Source organism: Magnolia sinica, chromosome 3 (assembly GCF_029962835.1).
Source record: "Magnolia sinica isolate HGM2019 chromosome 3, MsV1, whole genome shotgun sequence".
NCBI classification, from domain to species: domain Eukaryota; kingdom Viridiplantae; phylum Streptophyta; class Magnoliopsida; order Magnoliales; family Magnoliaceae; genus Magnolia; species Magnolia sinica.
This window is the reverse complement of record NC_080575.1, coordinates 81,353,340-81,366,739: the sequence shown is the minus strand read 5'-3', so window position 1 is coordinate 81,366,739 and position 13,400 is coordinate 81,353,340. Positions and strand designations below refer to the sequence as shown.

Genomic DNA, 13,400 nt, shown 5'->3' with positions numbered 1-13,400 from the left:
ATTTTTGCACCAGAGGCAGCAGCTAGAATACAAGCCCCTGTTGATATGTTAATCGTGTTTGTCCCATCACCTCTCGTTCCAACAATATCAACCATATCAGTCATTCCTTCAACCTTCCTACAACATTTGAACATTACCCTCGCCAATCCCACAACCTGCAAATGCAGAGATCTATAAATCTATAAAGGAGTAATATGCTTATCAATTTTCAGTCTATGAATCAAGCTTATGAAGCCTCTCTCTCAATCATGCTTGTGTTCTAATATTCAGAAACATCACATAATTTACTTTCTTTTATAAAATGTTACATATGACCACTCACTTCTTCGAAGAACATGATATTGAACTCTTAAATTGACAAACTTGACATCATATAATCATTCATGATATTGAACTCTGATGCAAGAAGCAAATCTCTCCTATACAAATACCTGAAAATAGGCAACAATAATGCAGTGTTAGCTAAATTGGTAGAGTCTACTTTCAGTAAAGTGTTTTATATGTGATATAATTCCTTACCATGCAATGATGATCGAAGTCATCAACACATTTGTCACAAACCTGCATTACATCTATCATGTCCAGTCTATAGAAACAACTAATCAAGTAAGCTATACAATCAAAACATATATACAGTCCAAAAAGGTTAAGTGTCCAAAAAAGTATTAGACTATTGTCGCTAATCGGTGACGCCCATGGTTGGTTTATTTGAGCCATTAATCTGATGACCCTCAGTCTTGGATGGACCATGACCCCAAAATCTCCTAAATTGGAAGATCCTAGCCATTGAATTTGTGTTCCTTTCTCTATTGAATTTGGATCTTATTTGTTGGTTGCATGCATGCCTTCTTAATCATGTATTTGCACACAAACAATGGAAATGTTTAAGAGTTTACCAATGGAGGAGTTTTGGTGGTCATGTTCTATCCATGATGAGGCCCATCAGATCAATTGCTTGGATAAACTAACCGTGGGCCCCACATGTACACAATAGTTGGAAGTCCCTCGGAAATCCATCCTCCAAGCTATGGCTCATCCAAATGCAAATTCAAAATAATCAAATTGCAATAATAGAACCGAAATTGGATGCGGCTACTTTCTCATTATAATTGCTCATAAACATCATAGAGTTTGTTCATCACGAAAACCCCCATTGTCTATGGAATTACCTAATTCCCATGTAACTCATCCATTCTCTTACATAAAAAAAATCCACCCATAAAAAGGACAATGAGCAGTCTAAAAATTCTAGAAATGGGGGCAAAACAAAATAAAATACTTTCTCACCTCTTCTGTTTCTTTAAAGGTGTTGATGCGCTGTCTGTCAGTAACTATGAAAAGAGAATAGCGATCATATTCCTTCTACCAATATTAGAAACAGACAAAACCAAAACAAGCATACAAAACCCAAACAAGAATGAATTTAAATTACATGAACTTAGATAGAACAAGCTCACAAAATTAAATAATGATGACAACTGTTCTGAGAAACAATGTGATGGTTCATGATACAGCATAGAAAAGAACGTTGAATCTATTGAAAATGATTCATCAAAAGAAGAAAATGAAGAGGGGCTATGTGATCACCAGAGTTAACAAGTGGGGCCCACTGTTCTTTGATTCATTGATATGATGGATCCCACATGTCTTCATCCAGACAATTGATCTGATGGGCTCCTCCGTGGGCATAACATGTCCAGAAATACTCTGATGGGTCATTCGCCATGTGTTTTTCTTTCAAAAGGCCACCAGTCCAAAGGCCAGGAAATGTACCATCAGCAAAGACTGTTGATGCATGGCCAATCAGAACAATGGACTGATAGGTGGAAAAGTTTGGGGGGGAGGGGGGGGGGGGGGGCGCTGCTTGTTGATGTACCGCTAGATGGAAAGCTAAAAGAAAGAAGAAAAACATTCAAATTGAATGGAAAACAAGCAATTAGATTAGAAACAGGAAAGCTTGAAAAAAGAAACGCAAATAGCCATAAAATTCCAAAGATAACGGAAACCCACAACCGTTTTAGGAAAATTCAACATACAGAACTTCTTGAAACTCTAATGGATGAAACAAATAGGTTGTAGTGTATATCGATTGTTATGTGATCGGTCCTGAATTTCAAAACCATAAGGAGATCACATTATCCCAAGCATGATTAGAAACAAATCAAACAAAATCTAATCTGATAAAGCGAAATAAAGAAAAGGATCAGTTCCAAAATAGATACATCACAGTTAGAGATTCAGTGAGAAATCATTTTTTTTTTTTTTTAAATCCTTCTTTAAATTTCATCAAAACTTCACTGCAGAATTTCTAGCAAAAGTAAACAGAAACTGAAATCCTTCATTCGCCAAACAACAGATTCAGAACTAAAATCCCTTCAAATTCACTAGAAGAAAGAGGAATAAAACAGTATCAAGGTGAAATCCACAATTCATACAACGAATCCACGGAAAAGAATTCATAGAAAGTGAAACCCATTGAAAGAAGCAGAATTTTGATGTAAAACCATTTAAAAAACCAAAGTCCACTAAAGATGGCAGAAAAATAGTAAAACAAGTGTTTTTAAAGACTTCACTTGCGCATGTTGAATTTCTGTAGAACATCTTTCACTTGAGATTTTGAATGGCTGTTCATTTGCTTGTTTGGTAAGATGCAAGTGAGATAATAATTAGAATCTTAGAAAGATTTTCTTTTTTCTGGAACCTAATAAGAGATTCATATGCCGATTGTATTGGAATATGGTAAATGGATTCTTTATATTTCCCATGATTTTGACATGCAAGGATTGTAGCTTGGTCATAAATTTTTTGACCCACTAAATTAGCATTTTAGAGAGCCGTTTAACAACACAGGCCATTTTTAGGAATGTGGGATCAAAACATTCCCTGTATCTCACTATTAGGAAAAAAAATTCCAGGCAGACACCTAGTATATGTAAATAAAGGGTTCCCAGTATTGCGCTGTGATGGAAAGATGAAGGGTTTTATCTAATTGTATGTATATGTGCTTGGGCATGTTTGGCTGAACATGAAGCTGGTTTTAATACAATCCTGTCAGAGTATGAGCAGATCCTTATTGTTTCATACATACAATACTATATACAGACGGGAATATAATCAGTAACTAAGAATTACAAGAAGAAACAATCTGCCACATCCAAACTTCACTAAATACACATTCAAGGTAGGTTTTTTTTTTTTTTTTTTTCTTTCTTTCTTAAAAGGGAAAGTGTAAATCTCATAATCCTCTCAAAATACTCTACTAGTTTCTCGAGGATGGAAAAGTGTAATTATTAGGCACTCAGTAGGAAGTGAATCTAAGACAACCCACCAAACATGGGGTATCTACCTTAAAATCTGTGCAACGAATGAATCTGACACAACCCACCAAGACACAGTAGGAAGTGAATCCAGTTGTGTAAATTTCTTTAGATCAGTCATAGTTAAACGATTTATTTGGTATTTTATAACAGCTGTAAACAGTCACACTGCATAAGTTTTCTTTTCTTTTTTACGGTAATGCAAATTCATTGAAGCATTCAATGGAATTGACTGGCAATTTTAAAAGGGGAGTTCTGCGATACTCAGGCAGCATATGACGATAGAGAGGCACTCAAAAATTGTACACATTGTATACATCAACTCAAAATAAAACAATTAAATTGTGGAACCCACCATCGCTAAGTCACAATCCCAAATCCGATTGTTTGAACAGTCCTAACCTCTGATTTGTGAACACTTGTTTGTTGAAAATAGGACTGTTGGATTTTTTTCCCCCATTATTAACCATCCAATAAATGTCCACCAATCCAATAGTCAAATAATCAAACGAGCTTAATTTTTTATTAATGATACATCTACTGGGAATGCCATAATTTGGATGGCATAATTTGACTTGTATGCCATGTATGCAATTTCTAAGTAATTTCTAAGTGCCTGCGCATTATCCATCACATTGCCAGAGTATCTAAAGTTTCTCCTTTCAAAAGCAACCACCTATAATCCGTTCAAGTGCCCAAGCAAAGGTGAGAAATGCTAGCCAAATGTAGATGGGAATGGGAAAACTGGAAGCCATTTTCAGATAAATGGAATACAAGTACAATACATTGTCTAGTTAGTAATTGTATTTATCATGTAGAACATGTTTGCTTTATTGCCACCAGAAAAGACGAGGGGAAAAAGGATAATAATAAAGAACATGCCATTGTAAATAATCAAAATACCATGAAAATAAACCCAAGTATACAGATGCCTAACAAGGTAGAGAGAATTGAACCTAGACTACCATGGGTCAATGCTGACTTTGTCCTACATTCTCTACTGTTGATTTCTCTGAAAAATAAAAATTTAGAGTCAAAATCTATCAAACAACAACAGGATACAATCTAACATAGTACAATAAATCATAGTTCAAAAACCCGAAAATTGGACTCAATTTGATGTTCAACTAGGTTGGGTTGACTTAAAGACTCAGTCTGACTCGACTTAGTATTTAATAATTAAATTAAAAATACAACGAATAGGTGTTGATATTTAAATTAATTAGAAAAAGATTTATTTATTTATTTATAAATAGCTATATCTAATAGCAGCGCACTGCATAACGCAATAGTTAATTGTGTCTTATCTCTGGCAGGGGTCTTGAGTTTGATTTCCTCATTCCGCTTTTGCATTTTACTAGCGATGATTCTATGACTCACCAAGTGACTCATTCTGAGTCACTGCGCATCAAGTCGACTTGACTGAGTCTTCTTAAGTCGAGGTTGAGTCACGGCCACAACCAAGTTTCCCAGTGATGCAACTCAAAATCTCAGCGAGTTAGAGTTTACTCCCTCGAGTTTCGAGTTGAGTCAGTGAGTTTTTGAAGTGTGCAATAAAAAATGCCAAGAATTGATATATCCAAAGGCCTTTGTAGAAAAATTCTAAGAGAACAGTGAGGTCGCTACTATTTTATCTAAAGGATATTTGGACCCACTTATCCAACCAGAATGGTGGTCTGAACTTTATATCTTGTTTTTAATTAAAAAGGGACCAAGTGAAGTGAATAATGACATCAAATTCCTAATTACAAGAAATATCAGCTCCATGCACTTAAAGGTTGCATTTCCATGTCCTGATTTTTCTGCCTAGGCAGGATGCTTTTCTCCCCAAATCAACATCCTCAGTGTTTCATGTCCAACCTGAATTTGGATACTGATTTGGCACACACAAGCCTGAAAAATGGGACCTTCGACAATGCGATTTCAAAAAACTTGCACCACTCCAAGTGTCAAATGGAACAAATAGCCATCTTCTAAGCCAAAAATTCCCATCAATTTGCAATTTAGATGACAACCAAATGCACCATGATTGTCTAAGAGGACCACAACTAAATTTCCTACCTCTCCCTAGACATGATTGAAGAAAAGTATAGTGCCTGCCTCATCAGTTAGTCACAACAGCCAGCAGGGTTGTAGTTTAAATTAACATGCTCGAGGTCTAAACGATCATCCCAGTCTACCACTTCATTTTTCTTTTACCAATTCCAAGTCCACATTCTCCTTGTTGTGGTAGATTAACTAATACAGTCTACAGTATGTATTGGTAATGGAAAAAAAATTCTAGTTTAATGCAATGTTTGAAACCCAAACTGGACTAGAGAGTCCCAGTCGAGACCAGTTGGGAAATTTCGGTCAACTAAGGTATTCATTTGCTTTCTTTTAAAAAGAAAAACAACTCTATCAGGTAGAGTTCGAACCAACAACCTCTAATTCAAAAATAATTGCCAAGCCAATGGCAGATATGTATTATTTGTTATCCTTTTAGTTACTTTTTTCTAACTCGAGCAGATTTCCAAATTGGATAAAAACAATCTGAAAAACCCCACAAAATGTAAAACTACATGTTAATAAACATTTATAAATACTTAGCTCCTTCAACATGGGCTTTTAACAGGTGAATCGGAAGTTTATTGGTACAATTCATCTATTTCATTGGGCACTAAAACAAATATATATCGGAAGATTATAACATGCACATTCATGGTGAGAGATTCTAGAAGACGTCATTTCAATTTCATGGAGTAAGCAGATGTCACAATACCTTCTTCCACAGATTCAAATGCATGACTGCATCTTTCATATGAGAGGAAATGCAGGGAGAGGGATGTTACAGGGAGAGGGAGATCAAGAGAGGGAGGGAGAGTGAGAGGGAGATCGAGGGAGAGGGAGATTGAGAGAGAGAGGGTCGAGATTGGAGGAGGGAGAGGGAGATCAAGGGAGAGGGAGGGAGAAGGAGAGGGAGAGGGAGATCGAGAGAGAGGGTTGAGATCGGGAGAGGGAGATCGAAAGAGAGGGTTGAGATCGGGAGAGGGAGATCGATGGAGGGAGATTGAGGGAGATTGGGAGAGGGAGATTGAGGGAGATTGAGAGAGGGAGAGGGAGAGGGAGACGCAGACAGCGATGGCATAAGGAAATGAAGGATTTAGGGTGTTTTGGCGTAAGGAAATGAAGAAAAACATTCGGTAGTCTGTGCTAATTTACAGTAATGTGGCTCTCGGGCCATATGGGGTCCACTTAGAGGTTACTAATAGAATCCATTCCATCCATCTATTTCAAAATAAAACAATAAATCATAATAATAATAATAAATAAGAACATAAAACACTCAATTAGGACACACCAACAAAATAATGGAAACAACGGCGTATAACAGCAACTAGTCGAGTACGGTTCATTACCGTTTCAAATCAGAAACGGCTTAGAGCTGTTTCTAAACCAAACTCCCGACCGTACTAGATGGACCATTTTGGTGTAGTGTGTATATTTAAGCGCAACCCATTGTATGTGACATGGTGATGGGACCTAGTCGTTGTATGGATATTTATGGGCGGCCAATCATATGCAATGTGGTGACGGGACCTGATAATTGTATAGATATTTATGGGGGACCCATCGTACGGGATGTGGTGATGGGATGCAGTAATTATATTTTATATATATATATATATATATATATATATTTATGGATGACCCATCCTCCATGATGTGGTGATGACACATAATGTCGTATAGATTTGAGATTAAATGTTTGGTGACGATCATTGTTTTGGTTTAACCGAACTTGGTGATGGTTCAATCCAGAGTTATGATGGATACCTTAGGGATGTAGAAGAAACCTCCCCTTTAAGGCAAAAGGGAACCCTAACCGATCAAATAAGGGTGGAGAGTGCCCTTGGGGTGCAAGACTTGAAACCACTGGGTGGCCATTAGGTCCTCTAGCTTGATGTGTATGCATTATTGAGAGCAAACAAGAGTTGTGATGAACCTTTTGCAGGGGATCAATAAATTGTGCTCCTCCGTCATACATAAGGGAGTGTGAGGTAGTAATGTGATGTTAGTTGTTATTATTGTTGTATTGGAAGAGTTGGCCATGGCTAGAGATATATCACATGCATCCATGCATTTGCACCCATGATTACATCTCATCACATATAGCTTTTATTATGCAGTTTACTCTGATTTAGTTTTCCCTTTTACGTAGAGTTGTACACGAAATAGGTTAGCACAGTTAACTCACTAGACTCGACTCAACTCGAAACTGGGTTCAAGCCGAGTCGACCTGATTTTTTGAGATCGAAAAAATTTCAAGCTGAGTTCAAGCTAGACCAAACTCGATCGACTCGGTTCAGATCAATTCACTCGGATCGGGTTCACTTTACACACACACACACACACACACACACACACACACACACACACACACACACACACACACACACATATATATATATATATATATATATATATATATATGTAAAACCCTAAAACCTTAACTCGAACTCGAACTCGCCTCGAAAGATCAAGCTTAAGCTCAGCTTGAGCTATTGAACAAGCCGAGCTGATTTCAGGTTGGGGTAGCCTGCATGCTAAGCTGAGCTAAGCTAGGTCAAGCTCAACTCGATTTGACTCATGTATAACTCTGGTTCTACATAACATATTTATATACATAGATAATTGTGCTTTAGTCTGATTCGACTTTTTATTCTATATAACATGTCTATATATGTAGATAATTGTGCTTTATTCTGATTCGACTTGCTAATTCTATTTGATATGTTAGATGTACCCACTAGCTCAATAGCATAACCTATGTTTATTTTCTTTTAAAGTTTCACCAACAACCCTAGATGAGCTTTGAATTTAAAATTATATTTTCATGATGATGTTGAGTTCTTTTAAAAATAAAAAATAAAAAATTTTGAGAATGTAATATTAGATAGGATAAACATTTGACACAAGTTGATCCATATATCACACATTGGCATTTTTCCATGCCTCACTTGGATGTTGTGTGGTATTATAGATGATTTAACTGAGTTGGTAACTATATATCTTAAACCAAAATGTACCTCTTAAAAATTTTATTGTTGCATACTAAAGTGAGATGATCATGTGGTGTGTGAGTGGCCACTTAACTTTACATAATTATAATATATATGCTGCCTTAAACCATATGATCATGTGATGTGTTGAACGACCACTTAGCCTTGTCAAAATGGTAGTGAATGTGTGGCCACTTAACCTTGTGAAACTATGATGCATTTAAGCCTTGTTCACAATTACAATTGTGACCCTTGTGGGGCCACTTGCCATGAGAAATTGTGGTATCGTGGGCCACCAAACTATATGAATATGTGACCAACCTAACTAAGTGAACTTGTGACATTGTGTGGTCACCAAACCATGTGAAATTGTGATATTGAGTGGCCCACTTAGCTAAGTGAACTCATGTCAATGCGATGCCTATTAGGATACTCGAAAGCACATCCCCTAGAAGATAGATGGACTTCTCAAGCATGGTTAACAACACTTGGAATAGGTTTTTTGACATAAGGGGCAATACACTACTTAATGGAGAAAATACTTCTCTTTGAGTCATGTACTTAAAGCATGCATCCAAGTACTCTTTTGGGTCAACATATAATGAGACGTGTTAAAATGCCTAACACTACAAGAAACAATGCTTTTACCGATGAAATTAATGGCAACAAAAAAAATTGTCGCCAAAAGTATGTTTTTACCGACGAAATTTTTTTTCATCAGTAAAATTGCACTTTTACTGACGAAATTTTTTCATCGGTAATAATATTTTTACCGACGAAAATTTTCATCGGTAAAAGTATTTTAATTTTTAAGATAGAAAATTTTCGTGCCATTTGGAAATTTTTGCGGTAAGAGTTCTGCCGACGAAAATTTTCATCGCTAAAAAGCACAAACCACTTTTACCGACGAAAATTTTCATCGTTAAAAGTTTTCTGTTTTTAACTTAAAAGTTTTCACCCTGAGTCTTACCAACGAATTAAAACCGTCAGGAATAATGGTTTTATCGACGAAAATTTTTGTCGGTAAAAGTGTTATGTTTTTCACTTGGTAAATTTTTGCCTTGAGTTTTACCGATGAACTAAAACCGTCGGGAATAATGGTTTTACCGACGAAAATTTTCGTCGGAAAAAGTGTAATGTTTTTCACTTAGATAATTTTTGCCCTGAGTTTTATCGACGAACTAAAACCATCGGGAATATAGTTTTTACTGATGAAACTTTCGTCGGTAAAAGTATTTTAATTTTTAAGATAAAATTTTCGCGCTGTTTTGAAAATTTCGTGGTAGGACTTTTATCGATGAAAATTTTTGTCGATAAAAAGCACAATGGTTTTGACTTGGAAATTTTCACCCTGACTTTTACCGACAATCTAAAACCGTTGGGAATAATGGTTTTACCGACGAAAATTTTCGTCGGTAAAAGTGTTATGTTTATCACTTGTGCCATTTTCGCCCTGAGTTTTATCGACGAACTAAAACTGTCGGTAAAAATGTTATATTTTCACACAAAAAAAAATTCGCTCTGATTTTTACTGACGAAACATTTCGTCGCTAAAAATCACCAAAAAACTTTTACTGACAAATATTTTTGTTGGTAAAAATGTTAAAATTTTAAGATAGAAAATTGTCGCCTGTGTTTTACCGATGAACTAAAACCGTCGGGAATAATGTCTTTACCGACGAAAATTGTCGTCGGTAAAAATGTTATATTTTTCAAATAAAAAAAAATTCTCTCTGATTTTTACCAACGAAATCGTTCGTCACTAAAAAGTAACCAAAAACTTTTACCGACGACGATTTTCGTCGGTAAAAGTGTTAAAATTTTAACTTCAAATTTTAGCAATGAGTTTTACCGACGAACTAAAACCGTCGGAAATAATGTCTTTACCGACGAAAATTTTCATCAGTAAAAATGTTATATTTTTTTCCCTTAGTAAATTTTCCCACTGCTTTGAAAACTATTGTGGTAAGAGTTTTATCGACGAACTAAAACTGTCGGGAATAATGTTTTTACCGACAAAAACAATTTCGTCAGTATAACTTATGTTTTACCAACGAAAACGTTCGTCGGGAATAATGATAGAATTTTCACATGCAAAAATTTTCCCGCTGCCTTGAAAAGTTTCACGGTAAGTGTTTTACCGACGATCCAAAGCCGTCGGGAATAATTTTCCGACGGATGAAAACCGTCGGTAATGATTTTTACCGACAAACAAAAACATTATTTATATATATTTAGTTTGTGTGTGTGTATATATATATATATATATATATATATATATATTTTATATCATATATTTAGTATGTTTGTGTGTGTGTGTGTGTGTGTGTGTGTGTGTGTGTGTGTGTATATATATATATATATATATATATATATATATATATATATATGGGAAAAGGTACTATGTGCTCGACCTCACGATTAGCTCCCGTGAGTTTGAGCTATGTGGGCCCCACCATGATGCTTGTCGACCATCAACACCGTGCATTTGATGGGTACCCTCTAAATTATGGGATATCCCAAAAATCAGTCGTATACAGAACTCAGGTGGGCCATACCATCTAAAATCATGTGAAACACCGTTAAAACATATAAAAGCACTTGGCGGGGCCCACCTGAGTTTCGAATGCTGTTGAAACTTGGTCTAAACCCTCATGCAAGTGGGAAACACATAATGAATGGGCTGGATTTGCAAACCACATCTCGGTGGGCCCAAAACACTGATTATGAATGTTTTAATGGTGCACGGCCCCTCCCCACTTCTGTATGTGGTGTGGCCCACACAAGTCACGGATTGACTTAATTTTTGAGACCTAGGCCCACGATGGAATGGTGCATCTGACTGATGGGTTAGATGTTCGAAACACATCACGGCGGGGCCCACACAGCTCGACCTCATGGGACGGACTCGTGAGGTCGAGCGCATAGTACCTTTTCCCTATATATATAATTAAAAGATAATATTTAAATGATTTGTAATATCAGATGGAAAAGAATATTGAAAAGATTAGAAATTTTAACTATGTTTGAGAAAAATTTTGAGAACAAAATAATGATTTTGAGATAAATTTTTGAGATTTTGAAAATAAAAATTCAGAATTTATATTTTAATTTTTTTGGAAATATTTTATAATAAAAATGATATTTTGTTCAAAGAGTAAAAAATATACATTTTGAAAAAAATGTTATTTTTAAATGGAAATTGAAATTTATCTATGAAAAATAAAATTACTAAATTATTAGGCATATCCACTACTTGAACCTTTAATCGTTTTTGGACAATCTAATCAATTCAGATTGAAGAGTAAATAACTTCAGATGTTTAAATCAAATTTCACTGAAATTGTTGATCAATCTTGTATGCCCAATATCTTTCTCATATGTAGCCTAATTGAGGCGACTAAGTAGTCAAATTGAGAGTATTGATCAATAAAATAAAGTGAATGGACCAGACATGTAAAATGGGCCAAATATTCTGGTCAAAATTGTGACCCAACTTACTGACCTCGTGAGAACCTAAGAATTGATGTTAGTAAGTTTTTTGGGCCCCATCATGATGTGTGTCGAACATCACACCGTGGATTTGATGTGTCCCCTTTAGGTTATGAGATATGTCAAAAATCATCTATATACGAAACTCAAGTGGGCCATACGATCTAAAACTATGTGAAGACATCCTAAAAAATATAAATGCCCTTGGTGGGGCCCACATGAGTTTTGGATGCGGTTGAAACTTGGTCTGACCCCTCATCCAAGTGGGACACACATAATGAGTGGGTTAGATATATGAATCACATTTAGGAAGGCCCAATATATGATCATGAATGTTTTAAGGAAACCTTTCTTCACTACATTTAGGTGAGTTACTCGTTACCCTTACCAGAGTAAACTCTGTGGGGTCCACCATTATTTATTTATTTTATCCACTCCATTCATCCATGTTAACAGATAATTTGAGGTCTAAAGAACAAAAAGGAAGCATATCCAAAGCTCAAGTGAACCAAACCACAGGAAATAGTGTGATTGAACCTCTACCATTTAAAATTTCTTGGAGGCCATAGAAGTTTTGGATCAAGCTGATGTTTGTGTTTTCTATTCATTCATATATTTTTGATATTATAAACAACCTTTAACCATTTTTGGACAATCAAATCAGTTCAAATTGAAGAGTAAATAACTTCAGATGTTTAAATCAAATTTCACTGAAATTGTTGATCAATCTTGGTATGCCCAATATCTTTTTTCATATGTAGCTTGATTGAGGCAAGTAACTAGTCAAATTGAGGGTATTGGTCAGTAAAATAGAGTGAATGGACCAGACATGTAAAATGGGCCAAATATTTTGGTCAAAATTGTGACCCAACTTACTGACCTTGTGAGAACCTAAGAATTGATGTTAATAAGTTTTGTGGGCCCCATCATGATGTGTGTCGAACATCAACACCATGGATTTGATGTGTTCCCTTTAGGTTATGAGATATCTCAAAAATCATCTGTATATGAAACTCAAGTGGGCCATACCATCTAAAACTATGTGAAGACATCCTAAAAAATATAAAAGCACTTGGTGGGCCCACAAGAGTTTTGGATGCGGCTGAAAATTGGTTTGACCCCTCATCCAAGTGGGACACACATAATGAGTGGATTGGATATGTGAATCACATTTAGGTAAGCCCACAAATAAGTTTTTAATGGTAGGCATTCAATCCCCACTGTTTTCTGTGGCGGAGTCCACTCAATGTTTGGATCTGCCTCATACTTTGGCTAATGATCTAAAATTATCTGGTAAAATGGATGGACGGAGTGGATAAAAAATACGTATTCACGGTGGGCCCCATAGTTTACTGAGTGTGCTAAGCGTACTGAGTTACTCGGTAAGCAATCGGTATGCAAGGGGAATAGATTGGCTACTCCCCCTGACACCATCCAATGGCTGGTGGTTGGTGCTCTATGGGCCCCACCATGATGTATGCATCTCATCCATGCCTTCCATCTATTTTTAAATATCATCTTATAGCATGGGACCAAAAATGAAGTATAT

At 36.0% G+C, this 13,400-nt stretch overlaps 1 protein-coding gene across 2 annotated transcripts; it reads right to left on the bottom strand.

Annotated features, from left to right (window-relative positions):
- Nucleotides 1-353: 353 nt before the first annotated feature.
- LOC131238583 (pectinesterase inhibitor 10-like) lies at nucleotides 354-6,496 on the bottom strand. 2 transcript variants are annotated; one of them, XR_009167948.1, is made up of 2 exons: nucleotides 520-684; nucleotides 354-431 (listed from the first exon to the last, which is right to left on the bottom strand). XR_009167948.1 is itself a non-coding variant. In XM_058236249.1 (2 exons), the coding sequence occupies exons 1-2, from the start codon at nucleotides 6,494-6,496 to the stop codon at nucleotides 382-384; spliced, it is 468 nt and encodes a 155-aa protein (XP_058092232.1). In that variant the 3' UTR covers nucleotides 354-381. The 2 variants fall into 2 exon arrangements, 1 of the variants encoding a protein (XP_058092232.1); XM_058236249.1 differs by lacking the exon at nucleotides 520-684 and adding an exon at nucleotides 6,079-6,496.
- Between the last annotated feature and the right edge of the window lie 6,904 nt (nucleotides 6,497-13,400).

What these genes read in the sequence shown, in the direction of transcription:
- LOC131238583 (XM_058236249.1), bottom strand. Translation starts at nt 6,496, where the DNA reads ATGTTTTTCTTCATTTCCTTACGCCAAAACACCCTAAATCCTTCATTT. An exon ending in ATTTGAATCTGTGGAAGAAG is followed by an intron (nt 432 to 6,078) that starts GTATTGTGACAT and finishes GCCTATTTTCAG; the next exon opens with GTATTTGTATAGGAGAGATT.